Source organism: Apis laboriosa, unplaced genomic scaffold (genome assembly GCF_014066325.1).
Source record: "Apis laboriosa isolate Shangri-la unplaced genomic scaffold, ASM1406632v1 scaffold21_cov150, whole genome shotgun sequence".
NCBI lineage: Eukaryota > Metazoa > Arthropoda > Insecta > Hymenoptera > Apidae > Apis > Apis laboriosa.
Window position 1 is genome coordinate 2,396,985 of NW_025222365.1, and position 13,121 is coordinate 2,410,105.

At 25.0% G+C, this 13,121-nt stretch overlaps 5 protein-coding genes across 6 annotated transcripts; 3 read left to right on the plus strand and 2 right to left on the minus strand.

The window, feature by feature from the left end:
* Positions 1-66: 66 nt before the first annotated feature.
* LOC122713019 lies at positions 67-1,709 on the minus strand. The gene is made up of 5 exons (XM_043933147.1): positions 1,029-1,709; positions 915-952; positions 657-839; positions 327-417; positions 67-267 (listed from the first exon to the last, which is right to left on the minus strand). The coding sequence occupies exons 1-5, from the start codon at positions 1,051-1,053 to the stop codon at positions 212-214; spliced, it is 393 nt and encodes a 130-aa protein (XP_043789082.1). The 5' UTR covers positions 1,054-1,709; the 3' UTR covers positions 67-211.
* A 556-nt stretch (positions 1,710-2,265) lies between these two features.
* Positions 2,266-4,603, minus strand: LOC122713026 (PRELI domain-containing protein 1, mitochondrial). Its single transcript, XM_043933151.1, has 5 exons — positions 4,519-4,603; positions 3,598-3,831; positions 3,282-3,495; positions 2,919-3,167; positions 2,266-2,848 (listed from the first exon to the last, which is right to left on the minus strand). The coding sequence occupies exons 2-5, from the start codon at positions 3,687-3,689 to the stop codon at positions 2,708-2,710; spliced, it is 696 nt and encodes a 231-aa protein (XP_043789086.1). The 5' UTR covers positions 3,690-3,831; positions 4,519-4,603; the 3' UTR covers positions 2,266-2,707.
* A 324-nt stretch (positions 4,604-4,927) lies between these two features.
* On the plus strand, positions 4,928-8,795 carry LOC122713024. Of its 2 annotated transcripts, none has more exons than XM_043933149.1 (12): positions 4,928-5,063; positions 5,175-5,384; positions 5,447-5,632; positions 5,749-5,922; positions 6,006-6,130; positions 6,215-6,717; positions 6,803-7,005; positions 7,098-7,299; positions 7,379-7,585; positions 7,649-7,738; positions 7,807-8,094; positions 8,191-8,795. In XM_043933149.1, exons 1-12 carry the CDS (start codon positions 5,010-5,012, stop codon positions 8,493-8,495), a joined length of 2,547 nt encoding a protein of 848 aa, XP_043789084.1. In that variant the 5' UTR covers positions 4,928-5,009; the 3' UTR covers positions 8,496-8,795. The 2 variants fall into 2 exon arrangements, with proteins under 2 accessions (XP_043789084.1, XP_043789085.1); XM_043933150.1 differs by having other exon boundaries at positions 7,379-7,570.
* A 137-nt stretch (positions 8,796-8,932) lies between these two features.
* On the plus strand, positions 8,933-9,994 carry LOC122713027 (V-type proton ATPase subunit e 2-like). Its single transcript, XM_043933152.1, has 4 exons — positions 8,933-9,131; positions 9,288-9,335; positions 9,422-9,509; positions 9,612-9,994. Exons 1-4 carry the CDS (start codon positions 9,034-9,036, stop codon positions 9,645-9,647), a joined length of 270 nt encoding a protein of 89 aa, XP_043789087.1. The 5' UTR covers positions 8,933-9,033; the 3' UTR covers positions 9,648-9,994.
* Positions 9,995-10,292: 298 nt separating this feature from the next.
* On the plus strand, positions 10,293-12,425 carry LOC122712940 (E3 ubiquitin-protein ligase RMND5A). The gene is made up of 7 exons (XM_043932983.1): positions 10,293-10,458; positions 10,869-11,152; positions 11,254-11,391; positions 11,476-11,774; positions 11,835-11,937; positions 12,005-12,159; positions 12,286-12,425. The coding sequence occupies exons 1-7, from the start codon at positions 10,323-10,325 to the stop codon at positions 12,347-12,349; spliced, it is 1,179 nt and encodes a 392-aa protein (XP_043788918.1). The 5' UTR covers positions 10,293-10,322; the 3' UTR covers positions 12,350-12,425.
* The last annotated feature ends 696 nt before the right edge of the window (positions 12,426-13,121 follow it).

A 13,121-nucleotide genomic window follows, 5' to 3' on the forward strand; every position in this document is an offset into this window, starting at 1 on the left:
TAGATCGATTTCTTAAGTTGATACAATTCTATAGGTAGGAAAGGACACATGAATAGAAATGCGATATTTTCAATTAAAACTTGTATTAAAAATGAAACAAGGACGAAAAAACAATTACGCAACTATGCGTTAAAACAGTCTTCTTAAACAGAGAACATTCATAATTTGCATATTAATATTCCTGATCAGTAAAACATTCAAACTATTATCATTATCTTCCTCTTATTTTCGTAGTCGTGCAACGTCCATAATGTCTTAATGAAACATCTGTAACAAACAATATTTGTGTTTTTTTAATAGATTAACGAAAGTTTAATCTTTCTAACCTTTTCCACACATAGATGCACAACTTAGTTGCCCAGGATTTTTATATTCAACTTGGTCTGTTCCACATACAGGATTATATTCGGGTGTTGTCTGAAAATTTCATCATTTTTCATTCACTACGAATTATATTGTTTAATTTTTCGATATAATCAAAAGGAAATACTTGATGCGAAAGAAAATATTTTGAAGATACGATTTATTATATACATCATTAAATTTATGATAATGATAATGAATGTATAACTATGTATAACTATGATATCATACTTATACTTATATTAACGATATTGTATGATCAAAGGAAAAAAAAAAAATATTTTATAACTCACACGACATGTTGCAACACACTGATCGAATTGAGGATCAACAGTAGCTGCTGTAGAAGTAGTTGTTACAGTTGTGGAAGTTTGCCGTAATGGTCTATTTGCTGGTCCATCAAAAATAAATCCATCTACTTCGAATGTGGTAGGTAGCGTTTGAATCTCAATATTGTTCAAATTGGTTAAATCGTTCTTAATATGATCAAATGATAATTAATCGATTTGATTGAACAAAATGATTCGAATTAACAATTAAATTTTTCTTACCTGTGGAAATGCGATTACACTCCTACTCGAAGCAATAGCTACAATATGCGTTTCCATGAATTGATTTTTTATATGGTGCTATTATGGAATATAAATTACTTGATGCATACTTACCTAATATTAGAAAAAACAACCACATTTTGATTAATCAATCGCCTTTGTTTTATATCTTTTATACATCCACTTTTATTTTTTCTTTCTCTCTTTCGTTCTTTTTCAAACTTTATTATTATTTAAATTTCTTTAATGTAACAAGATCAAGAATTTCCTGAACGAAAAGAATTGTTCGCGTACTTTTATAGTTGAGCTACAGACAAGTTGAGTGGCGAACAGCAAGTAGTAACAGCAACTAATCAGTGTTGCAAGATGATCGATTATAAAAATTCCTATGCAAATACATTGGATTTTCCTGTTAAGTCACTACATTGCATCGTAGTCAATATTCAAGATAAAAGAAATAAACAAACTATCTCTATCTAGCTTGATTATCTTATTGAATTATTTATTCGATATAATTTATTTTAAATACTCTTTTATTCTGCTATGTTATACAGAGCAAAAAGTAAATAGCACAAGTTTGATAAATTACATGCTTCTACACTTATATATTATTATATATTATGTATATTAGATCACCACACCTGGAAATTCCTCTTTTCATAATTTGCTGTTCAAGGTTAATACTTCTTTTTTTTGTTTCGTCCCAAACTAATAAATTAAAAAAAATCTTAATTTGTCTACATTTTAAAATATTTCTTGTAAAAATCGAAAAAATATAAAAGATTATATTTTTTAGTTTTTAATAAGATTCTAATAACATTTATATAGTATACTTTTTAATATATTATATACAATTTTTCTATCTATATAATACTTGCATAAATTATAATGGTTAACGATAAACATCAAATTAGAATTTTTTCCTCTAAATACACAAAAATGATATTTTAATGTATAGAAATACGTGCATATATGCGCATAAAAAATTTGCGCAAATATTAAATATCTTTTTAATATGAATGCAATTCTAATTTTAGGATTGTATACGGAAAGCATATCGGATACCGATATGATACGATATTGATTATTTATTCATACGTGCAAATAAAAAATGCTTAAATACTTACAATTAGACACAACACACTATCGCAAAAATGTGTTATCTACAATTCCTAATTTTTTCTACTAACTCATTGATCTTTAAGATTTTCGTTTAACGAAATCCTCGATTTTTATTACAACAAATTGAATTCATTTAAAGCTTATGACTAATTTTTCTTCTCATCTATTTCATATTTTACAATACACTCTACATCTTTCAAAGCAAATATTCGAAGCAATTATATATACATTTTTATATTTCGATCCAAATTTTATTCGCTTTGATATCTAATGATACAAGCGTACCATAATATTGCTTCGTCCACACTATTAAGCATCGTCAGTGATCGTTATCTTTGAAAATATATTGCCGTATTTATCGCAAATAAATCTTGTATGAATATTAAAATTGAACATAAAATGGCAGTTAACAGGAATGATAACATGATACAATATTATACATAATTATAGAAGAAATTTTTTAAAAAAATTTTCTCATATTTTTTAACGAATAACGCTAAACAATTTCATTCTATTATTTACTCAATCAATAAACCATCAAATAATTATCCTTTTTTCATTTTAAAATTATTCCATTTTAAAAATTTTTTGAATTTTCATTTTCTCTATTCGCCAAATATTTTAAATCATTCACACCGACGATGTTGTTTTAATTATGATTGCTCAGAATGTTATGTAGCATAAATGGTGCCAGCCTTTTTCTTTGCTAAATCAGTTGCCTTTTTTGCAGCATCCTTTACCTTTTCTGCTTTACCTTGTAATGAATGTTGGAAATCTTCTGCAAGACTTGTCTTTCCAGGAAATTCTTCAATCTAAAATAAAAACAGTTAAATAAAAATTTTTTTTTCTTTCATATTGATTCTTTATATGCATTTTTTTTACTAGATGAGCAAAACCCATTTGAGAAAGCGATGGATTCATATATTGTGCCGTGTGAGGAAACAAATGAGCTAGAACGTAATTAAACCCATTATACATCAGAGTACAATTCTTTTTAAATCTATCCAATCCAAATGCTTGAATAGCTCTACTGAATCCAAATACTTGACTATCAATCCAAGCTGATCGTTTTGCTACTGTCCAATTAGAGTTTTCTTCACATACTTTATAAACAACCTTCTCTACAATGCTCTGAAATAAACAAACCACAATAAGAATCAATCATCAAATAATTGTACTATAATATTTGTTATAAATTTATTGCACACAATGATATATTAAATTATATCACACATATCAAATTACCATGACTTTAGTGTAACCTAAATTTCTTGTATATGTTGTTAAAGTCTTTGTCTTTGGATCCACTATACTCTCTTCAATAATTTTTACTATATTTTTGCTAACAAATCTCTCTCCCCATTTAGGCACTCTGTTAGTTTTTGTCAAAAGACGTGTGCTATATAATATACCATTTTTAACTTTTCTTGATATAGTGTCTTCCGTAAGTACATGAGAACTATACATGAAAACAATTTATATTTTACATTCATTTTTTTTAAATATTTCTAAATGAATACTATTATGTGTTTCACAAGTATATTTGGAGGTTGATATTTACCTATTAGGATTTGGATATCTCTGCCAAAATCCATATGCAACTTGATTCCAATTAAATTGAAAAATTGTACTACTTTCGTAGTATTTAACCATTCTTAATATCAACCAATATAATTTATTTAATGACCAATATAATTTATTCTTATGATTCTTATGATACTTCTTTAAAAATTTCTTTGCCAAAAGCAAAGTTAATCATGTGTCACAAATCTTAATTCTAATTTGTGTTTTTTATCTGAAAATAAATAAAATATATGCATTATATAAAAAATATTTTCTTTCACATAGATGAAAATTCAGATAAAAAAAAAATTATTTTATTTAAATGAATCTTTATTATTATTTACAATATATTATAATAATAAATTATATTGCATAAAAATTAATATTCGTCGTAAATTAATTAATGAAAAATTCAGTATTTACACAATAGTATTAATCTTATTAAAAATTCATACATATATATTTTGTACCATAAAAAATATAAAAAACTTATTTAAAAACAAAAAAATATACATGAACAATATAATTTAAAGTAAAAAAAAATTCTCAAAACCATCATTTTAATTAAATAAGAATTCAATGAAATTACATAACCTTTTCTATAGTATATTATTCTACACATTCTTAATTATTCATAATTAATTAAATAATAATAAATTAAGATTTAATTTGGACTTCATTGATTAAGATTTATAATAACGTGTTACAAAATAATAAATATGCACTACATTCAATAAAATTTGATTTTTAATCAATAAAAACCGATACACTTTTTGATCATGTAATAGTTGCGAACACTCTTCTAATAGAATATTTTGATTTTGAGTTTTATTCTACATAATGTTTTTTTAAAATAATATATGTTCATATTTGTATAAAAAAATTTATGCAAAATTTATAATATATTTATATTACTTACATAGCAAATTATATTTCTTTCATATCAAATTATAAATTGTCATGCAATTAGAAAAACCTACTACAACATCAATATTATCGAACTTCTTTATCGTATTCTGTATATATTCACACACGTGCAAATGCATGCTTGCATATCCACAGTATAGACAACTTATTAAAGAAACAAATAAATAAATTGTTAATGTTATTTTGAAAACTTCAATGCTTTGAAATTTCTGTGTAGACACACATATTTAAAAATATAAATTATTGTTATAATATTTATTATATGTAATAAAGAAAATTACAAATGATTACTTGTGAATCATTTTTCAATATGAAATGTGGTAGAACCGTAGCGATTCAAAACATCAACGGATTACAGATTTCGATTGTTATAACGTAAATTAAAAATCGATTGATTACTATTTTCATGTTGTTTACAAACAACTAAGAGTGACGAGATTAGATTTATCGTCGTTGATTGTTTAAAAATCAGAAAGCTTAAAAATGCCAATAAAGACAAAGGAAATAAAAGGAATATTAATACCTATAGAAGAACAAGTAAGAAAAATATAACAATTTTATAATATTTTAATATTATAATAATATATTTCTTATATTATTTATTTCTTTTTTAAATGAAATAATATTTTAATACATTCGATATCTTAGGTAAATAAATTGAAAGAATTAATAAATACTAACCCTCATAATGAAAATGTTCCTATGTCGAAAAAATCTATTCTCTTTGAACAATTGGAATGTTTGGGAGAAAAATTTGATTTACTATCGAAAGAAGAGATTAGCGATTATGAAGAAATGGAATCAAAGATCACTAGTATTGTGGAAGAATTTTGTTCCTTAGAATATATTAATGAATCTGTACGTTAAAACAAAATATAAATATTAATTTCTTATCCACTTTTATAATAAATTTTTTACAGATTGAAAATATAGATAAACAAATGGCAAATCAAATTTTGTCTACTGTATTAGATAAGTTTAAGTTAGCTCTTGAAGCTTTAGAAAAATTAGAATGTTTGCCATTAAAGCAAAGATTGACAGATTGTTTAGATTATATTAGAGAAATGGGTCAAGCTAATGAAATTGAACATTTTCAGAACATTAAGGTATAAAAAAATATAGTATAAAAATTTTTCATATGATTATATCAATGTTTGGATAAATTATTTAAATAAATTATTTAATATTATATATAAATATAAATAAAATATTTTCTTATCAGGAATTGGGCTCTTGCATTTTGGAATTGCTTGGACCATTACAAATATATAGGAAAAGCTTAATGTGTCAACTATTAGCTGAAAAGATCATATTATATTTGTGTCAGTTATGTGCAGCATTTAAACTGTTAGTACAATTAGTACAAGAGCAGCATCGCCTAAATGCACCAATCTATGTAATAAAATGTTTTATGATCTCTACATTTTAAAAGCATACACAAGCATATTCTAATAGGATACTTATGCTTTATTTGCATAGAATTGCAAGAAATATGTGTGTGAAAGACTTTGCTTTTGCTTGAAGATGATAATAGAAATATTGGATATGTTAGATCCATTACCAGAAGATGAAGAATTTGAACAAAAAAATCACTTTGTTTATAGGTAACTTAATTTTAATTGTTTTCAGAAAAATAATATTTTACATTTGTGTCTATTTTAAGTTATTTTAGTTTATTTTGCATTTAGAATGGACTTGGTATTGGACATCTTATCAGAAATGCCAAATAAATCACTACAAGATCAAATACAGGAATGCAAAGATTTATGGTTTCGAATAGAAGATGTGTTTTCATATGCAATGGCTATTGCACAGGTTTGCAAACCTTGCAATTTTAAAGCAATAACTGGAACCTGTCAATCCATTATATCAGAATATGAAAATTTAAAATTTCAATTAACTTCGGAATCGTCTGATACAGCATTGAATAATTTGTTTATGAATAGTTTGAGCGATGCACTTTATCGTTTAGAACGTAAAATTAATGTATCAGTATTGAATCTTGTTATGGAAGTTTTTAGTGATCCTTTTCATGCTCTGAGAAAACTTGTTACAATCTGTGGTAATTCATTAAGCGCTAAAAAACGATCTAAAAATGATTTATCCAATGCTATAGAAGATTTCGATCAAATAATAGATAAATCTATGCAAATTGGACTATTTGCTATTGCTTCTTGTAAAGATAGAAATCGTAAGTTAATTCACATAAATTGATAAAATTTATATCATTATTTTATTATTTATTTATTCAATTTTTAAATTGAATAATGTTCTAGGAATTAATCAAGTCCGAAATTGTTTGGCAAGTCTTGAATCTTTAGAAACTGAATTGATTTCCGCCATTACCATGTTTTACTTGCATCCAGACAGTAAAGAGATACGAGCAAATGTAAAGTTATTAACTGCACAATGGCAATTAGAAGTCAATAAATTACATGATGCAATTAATTTGATTATGGATTCTGCTGCTTATTGTCAAGTATTTTTTAAATATATCCTTGGAGTATAATTATATATAATAAAAATTAAAAATGTAAATTTAAAAAAAAATTTTACATATTATTCACTTAGGTAGTTTTAGATGATCTTCAAGATCGTATTTCAGAGATGTCGAATTGTCTTGACAATAGAAAGCCTGTTACTCAAGCACAAGTACAAAGCGTCGTGCTTAGATCGTTATCACTCTCTCGCCAAATTAGTATTACAATAAATGATATTGGAAGTGATATCGTTGAAAGACAAACAATAATGATGATTAGAGAATTAAAAGCTGGTAAATATTTATTATACGAAATTTTTAATTTGTTCTTTTATTGTATGCAACTTTATAATCATTTCTTACTATTTTGAAGCAATTTTTGAAGCTGATGCTGCTTCAAAAAGTCTTTTAATAGAAAACGCTACTGAACCACAACAATTACGGGTAATAAAAAGATGCGAATTAATATTGAATGTAGTAAAACGATTACATCCCGCTTTAGTTGCTATTATGAATAATACAATGTTAATGAATACAACTTATGGTAAAAATGGCAAGGGACAAGGTGACACTATTCATGGTATGTTATTTTCTCTTCAATTATTAATTTTTACTGTTATATTCATTTTATCTTTTTTTCTAGATGTGAGTAATAAATTAACATCTACAATTTATGGATTATCCAATGATAATCATAGAAAACCTTTAACTTATGTAAGAACTCCTTATACAGGTAAGAATATTTATATAAATATCATGAATTTATGTTTATGCTTTTTAATTATCGATACGTTTTTTTAGTGAGCAGTTGCAAATCGCCATTATCTATACAAACTGCGAATAGTGTTTCTAGAACGCAATTGAATTTATCATGTTTGATTCCTTATATTAAAAAGGGACGTGAAATGCGCACTGAACGTTCGGTCATGTATAAAACACCATGCAAAAATGATTCCCTTGATCGATCTTTGATCGATGAAAAATTAAAAAACCGCAGTTTGACTACCATCAGACAACATCTTTTTAGTAGAGACAATATTAGCTCTCATGATGATACATGTTTATCAGAGGAAAGAATGAATCTAACAGGTATATAAATACAAAAATATTTCATATTCAATTTAAAAATTTTTAATATTAAATAATTTTAATTAATCATTGATTATTAATATAATAAAACTGTAGGTATTTTAGAGAGATTTGTATTTTCTTGCACAAATTTAACTACAACATCAAAATCTCACCATGTTGAGAAAAGTCAACATGATACAAATACTGATGGATCAGATAAAAAATCTGTTCGACATTTAACAGAATTGGTTGAATGCATCGAAAACCAATCTGATATGACAACAGGTAAAATGGATCAGTGTTCTACAATTGGCGGAGGTGATGGTCCATCAATCGTAAATATATCAAAAACTTACGATGATACGCAACGCTTAAGTAATAATACCGAAATAACGCAAGAACGATTATTTGGAGATTAAATATAATTGTTATGAATTACATTAATAATGAAAAATAATGATCTTCATTGAATTTGAAGTTTCAGTACATTGATCGAAAAATACAAACGTTCACAGTTAAAATACAATGTGTTAAAATAGTTTTTATTAAAAATTAAATGCAATTTATTTTTAAATAAATAAAGAATGTATGTGACAGAGAGAGAGAGAGAGAGAGAGAGAGAGAGAGAGAGAGAGAGAGAGAGAGAGAGGAAAAGAGATTAAGAAAGAATGTATTAAGCAAACTCAAGTTCTAATTCAATTTTTATATATTTGTAAAATTTTCATTAATAAAAAGATGTTTTTGAATTGAATTATCAAGTTATTAATTAATTTTGATTGTCTATCAATTACGAATTATATATCGAAAATGCATGTATATGCGATATATCGTATCTCGCAATTTTCGAGTTTAACATTTGTTGAAATCGAGATATTCACGTGATTCACGTTTACTTTAATAAATTGATTGCTTAATAGATTTAGTCCATTGATATATAGAAAGATTATTTATTATAAAATGGGAGCATCATTGATTCCAATATTAATTTTTACAATATTTTGGGGAGTAATAGGAATTGTTTTACCTTTTTTTGTTCCAAAAGGTACTAATCGTGGGTATGTATACCATATAATTCCGTTATAATTAACGTAAAAATAATTTTAATTATTCAAATATTTTTTCTTTGTTATAAAAAAGAAATAAATATAATTATTTAAAGTTATTAATTATATTAAATTTAATAGTAATTTTTTATAAACATTTTTTTATAGGATTCTTCAGGTTATGCTTATGTTGACAGCTTTTACATGTTGGTTGTTGTAAGTTGATAAATATCAAATAAAGCACTTGAATGAATTTATAAATAATGTTTCAATTAAAACTCAATTTATTATATATTTTATAGCTGGTTATGTTGTTATATGGCTCAAATGAATCCTTTAATTGGACCAAAACTACCTAGAAATACAATTCTTATGATGGCACGAGAATGGGTAAATATAATTTCTTATTTCATAATAATATCAGTTCTTTTAAACTTATTAATTACATAGAAAAAGGAAACATAGATCTTCTTTATAATATTTTTGTTACAGAGTCATGTTCAGTTTGCTGTAACAGATGAGATGTAACAGTTGATCTTCAATAATTACAGAAGAAATTAATCATTTATTATTGATGAATTATTTTTTTTTGTTAAACTTTGTAATTAGTGAAATCATATTATCATGATAAAAGTAAACAATTTAAGTAGTTGTTTATTAAAAATTTTAGAAATATATTAAATATTATTACTATTCTATCTGATAAAGTAAAATATATTTATTAACAATTAAATATTTTCATTTAATACAAAACATTAAATAACAATTTTAATGTTTAAAATGTTATCATATTGTCATCATTATGTAGCAGCAACAATAATGATAATAATTAAACAATAGCAACATTAATAAAAATAATTCATAATCAAATGAAACATTGTTGAATATTGTGTGTTTCAATTTTTAATTTTATTTTATCCATATTTTAATTTAAAAAATTTATATTAATTTTAAAAATTTTTTTATAAAAAAATAATTGATATTTTATACGAAAATAAATTAATATAACATGTTCATATATTGTATATCTTATATATAGAAGACTAGTCAACACATAATATACATATATGTAATATATGTGAATTAAAAGGTATTGGATTCTAATCTTATTCGTATATTTGTGTATGCGCACGAAGTATACATCTACATGTGCATAAAGCAAAAGTGACAAGTAGTGACGCGCTATCACCAAGAAAAACAATAATGGAGGCGTGTAATGTCGTTGAACGTGAAGTTGACAAGATTTTATTAAAATTTGGAGTCGTAAACGAACATGCAGAGACAGTACTGCAAGATCTCATAAATCATGTCGAATCTTTAAAAAAGGAATTTGCAGAAGGTATACTAAAAGCTTTCACAATACTTACAATGTCACTATTCATTGACATCTATGAGTAAAAAAATAAAATCTTTTGGAAATCGTGATATTATTAGTAATTATAAAAAAGAAAGAAAAAAGATCTAGAAAATTTCAATTTTTATAGAATCAATATGAATATATAGATTTAGTAAAATTTAACCTGAAAAACGTTTAAATTTTTCATTAACCTCTTCATATTATTCTATCTAATTCTAACCTCTTTCATTGCAACATTTTATTCAGTCTTTTTTCATTTAAAAAATTTTTTCAATTATTTACGTTTTTTTTGCTAATTTTTATGTTTTTTGATTTTTTAACGCTTTAATAGAATATAACATTAAAATTACATATTATTTTATTTAAAAGAATCAAAATTTTTTTTTCAATAGCACCATCCAATCATGAATTAACGCCAGGCCAAATACAAATATTAAAAGAAACAATGAAAAAGATATGTGAAACTGTGCATCGTTTAACCACTGAACATAGAGAGTTACATGGTTCTGTTTCTAAAGTTGGAAAAGCAATTGATAGAAATTTCACTGCAGATTTTGCAAGTACAAGTAGAGAAGATGTCTTTTCAGGCCCTGAAAAATCACATCTTCTAAATCAAGTCATTTGTCAACATTTTTATCGTCATGGTATGTTAGATATTGCAGCAGAATTAGCAGCGGTAAGTCTACATAACACATTTAATAGTAAGAATATTTTTGCTATTAATTTGTTATAAAAAAATATATATATAAATATATATTTAATAAATCTTTGTTACAGGAAGCTGGAATTAAAACAGATGAAGGTACAAAGGAGCCATTTACAGAATTAAATTATATATTGGATTGTTTAAAACAAAGAAATTTGGAACCAGCTCTTGATTGGGCAAAAAAACATAGAGAGGCACTTTTAGCACAAGTATACTGAATATTATTTATTGTTACTACTTTGATAATATTATTATAATGCAAATATTTGACATTAATTGAATATTATTTGTAGAATTCATCTCTTGAGTTCAAGCTGCATAGGTTGCATTTTATAAGATTGATTCAACAAGGACCTAGTAAACAAACAGAAGCAATAACTTATGCCCGTCAAAATCTTACACAATATGTTGAACGTCATGGGAAAGAAGTACAAGCTTTAATGGGCACGCTACTTTATTTACCAAATGGAATACAATCTTCCCCTTATAGTCATTTATTAGATCCTACTTTGTGGTTAGATATTCATGATGTATTTACAAGGGAGGCTTGCACATTATTTGGTTTAAGTGTAGATAGTCCTCTTTCAGTATGGTAAGCTTTTTATATTGATAAATCATAAATCAATAGAATAATCTTATAATATTGTTTTAGTATCAATGCTGGTTGTACTGCATTACCAACACTTCTGAATATTAAGCAAGTTATGCAACAAAGACAAGTAAATACTGTTTGGAATGGAAAAGATGAATTACCTGTAAGTAATAGTAATTAGAATAACGATTAGAAAAGACAATATTATTTAAATGATATTTTCCACACAGATTGAAATAGACCTTGGTAAAGAAGGTCGTTATCATTCTGTCTTTGCATGCCCAATTTTAAGGCAACAAAGTACAGAAAATAATCCACCAATGAAATTAGTCTGTGGACATGTTATTTCAAGAGACGCGTTAAACAAACTTACGAATGCAAATAAGTACGTTTTTTAGTAATAATAAAACATAATATTAATATAAATAAAAGAGTTCTTTTTAATTAATAAACAATAATACGCAAAGAAAGATTGAAGTTTTTGAAATAATAATTGAATTTTGTTTTTTAGATTAAAATGTCCATATTGTCCAGTAGAACAAAATCCAGAAGATGCTAGACTTATATATTTTTAGATTACTGTGATATAACAAAATGAACGATCTGTATAACTCTTAAGCTAATGGAAAAGATATATATATATACTTGGATCGATTTATCGTATACCGTGAACATTGATGGTAATAGTTGTTTTTTATTTTGCCTAGTGCACTAATGTTTGATTTTTGTCAAAGCATTAGGATACAATTGTATCGTTTTATCGTCGGAGAATAACACATTTTTGATAATTATTTTGGTGACGACAGACGATATTTTAATATCTTTCGAAAAGTAAATATATCAACGTAATTGTGTAAAAATTAAAATTCAATTGTGATTGTTTAAGAAAAAAATATAAATATAAATAAATAAATATATATTTATATATTTATTTATTTATTTATTTATTTATGTTTATGTTATATATTTTCACGTATGCGCAAATACGATAGTATGATTAAAATAGTATTAAGTAAGACATTTTTGTATATACTGCTGTTGAATGTTAATTATTAATTAAAGTTGTTTGTAATAATAACTATTAATAAGATGATATGTGAGTTACGTACAAAAAAAGTCGATGTGTATTAACGCAATCGTATTTTTTTTTTTTTTTTTTTGTTAACATAGAATCTGACTTTCATCCGTGGAATCGATCATTAATATGTGTTCTTTAACAAAATATTTTTCTACACTAGAGAGAATAAATAAATTAAATATTGTGTATATATATTGTACACAACACATGTACATAATGTGTATATTGAAATACCTATTATATCATACTAAAAAAGAATATTGCGTGGT

Excerpts from the sequence above, each read along its gene's own strand:
- LOC122713019 (XM_043933147.1), bottom strand. The coding sequence starts at position 1,053 with ATGTGGTTGTTTTTTCTAATATTAG. Across the intron at positions 953-1,028 it reads GTTGTTTTTTCTAATATTAG|CTATTGCTTCGAGTAGGAGT; the intron begins GTAAGTATGCAT and ends CGCATATTGTAG. Across the intron at positions 840-914 it reads GTGTAATCGCATTTCCACAG|AACGATTTAACCAATTTGAA; the intron begins GTAAGAAAAATT and ends GATCATATTAAG.
- LOC122713026 (XM_043933151.1), bottom strand. The coding sequence starts at position 3,689 with ATGGTTAAATACTACGAAAGTAGTACAATTTTTCAATTTAATTGGAAT. Across the intron at positions 3,496-3,597 it reads AGATATCCAAATCCTAATAG|TTCTCATGTACTTACGGAAG; the intron begins GTAAATATCAAC and ends TTTCATGTATAG. Across the intron at positions 2,849-2,918 it reads AAATGGGTTTTGCTCATCTA|ATTGAAGAATTTCCTGGAAA; the intron begins GTAAAAAAAATG and ends TTTTTATTTTAG.
- LOC122713024 (XM_043933149.1), top strand. The coding sequence starts at position 5,010 with ATGCCAATAAAGACAAAGGAAATAAAAGGAATATTAATACCTATAGAA. Across the intron at positions 7,300-7,378 it reads GATTAGAGAATTAAAAGCTG|CAATTTTTGAAGCTGATGCT; the intron begins GTAAATATTTAT and ends ACTATTTTGAAG. Across the intron at positions 7,739-7,806 it reads TGTAAGAACTCCTTATACAG|TGAGCAGTTGCAAATCGCCA; the intron begins GTAAGAATATTT and ends ACGTTTTTTTAG.
- LOC122713027 (XM_043933152.1), top strand. The coding sequence starts at position 9,034 with ATGGGAGCATCATTGATTCCAATATTAATTTTTACAATATTTTGGGGA. Across the intron at positions 9,132-9,287 it reads CCAAAAGGTACTAATCGTGG|GATTCTTCAGGTTATGCTTA; the intron begins GTATGTATACCA and ends ATTTTTTTATAG. Across the intron at positions 9,510-9,611 it reads TTATGATGGCACGAGAATGG|AGTCATGTTCAGTTTGCTGT; the intron begins GTAAATATAATT and ends TTTTTGTTACAG.
- LOC122712940 (XM_043932983.1), top strand. The coding sequence starts at position 10,323 with ATGGAGGCGTGTAATGTCGTTGAACGTGAAGTTGACAAGATTTTATTA. Across the intron at positions 11,775-11,834 it reads GATAGTCCTCTTTCAGTATG|TATCAATGCTGGTTGTACTG; the intron begins GTAAGCTTTTTA and ends ATATTGTTTTAG. Across the intron at positions 11,938-12,004 it reads ATGGAAAAGATGAATTACCT|ATTGAAATAGACCTTGGTAA; the intron begins GTAAGTAATAGT and ends TTTTCCACACAG.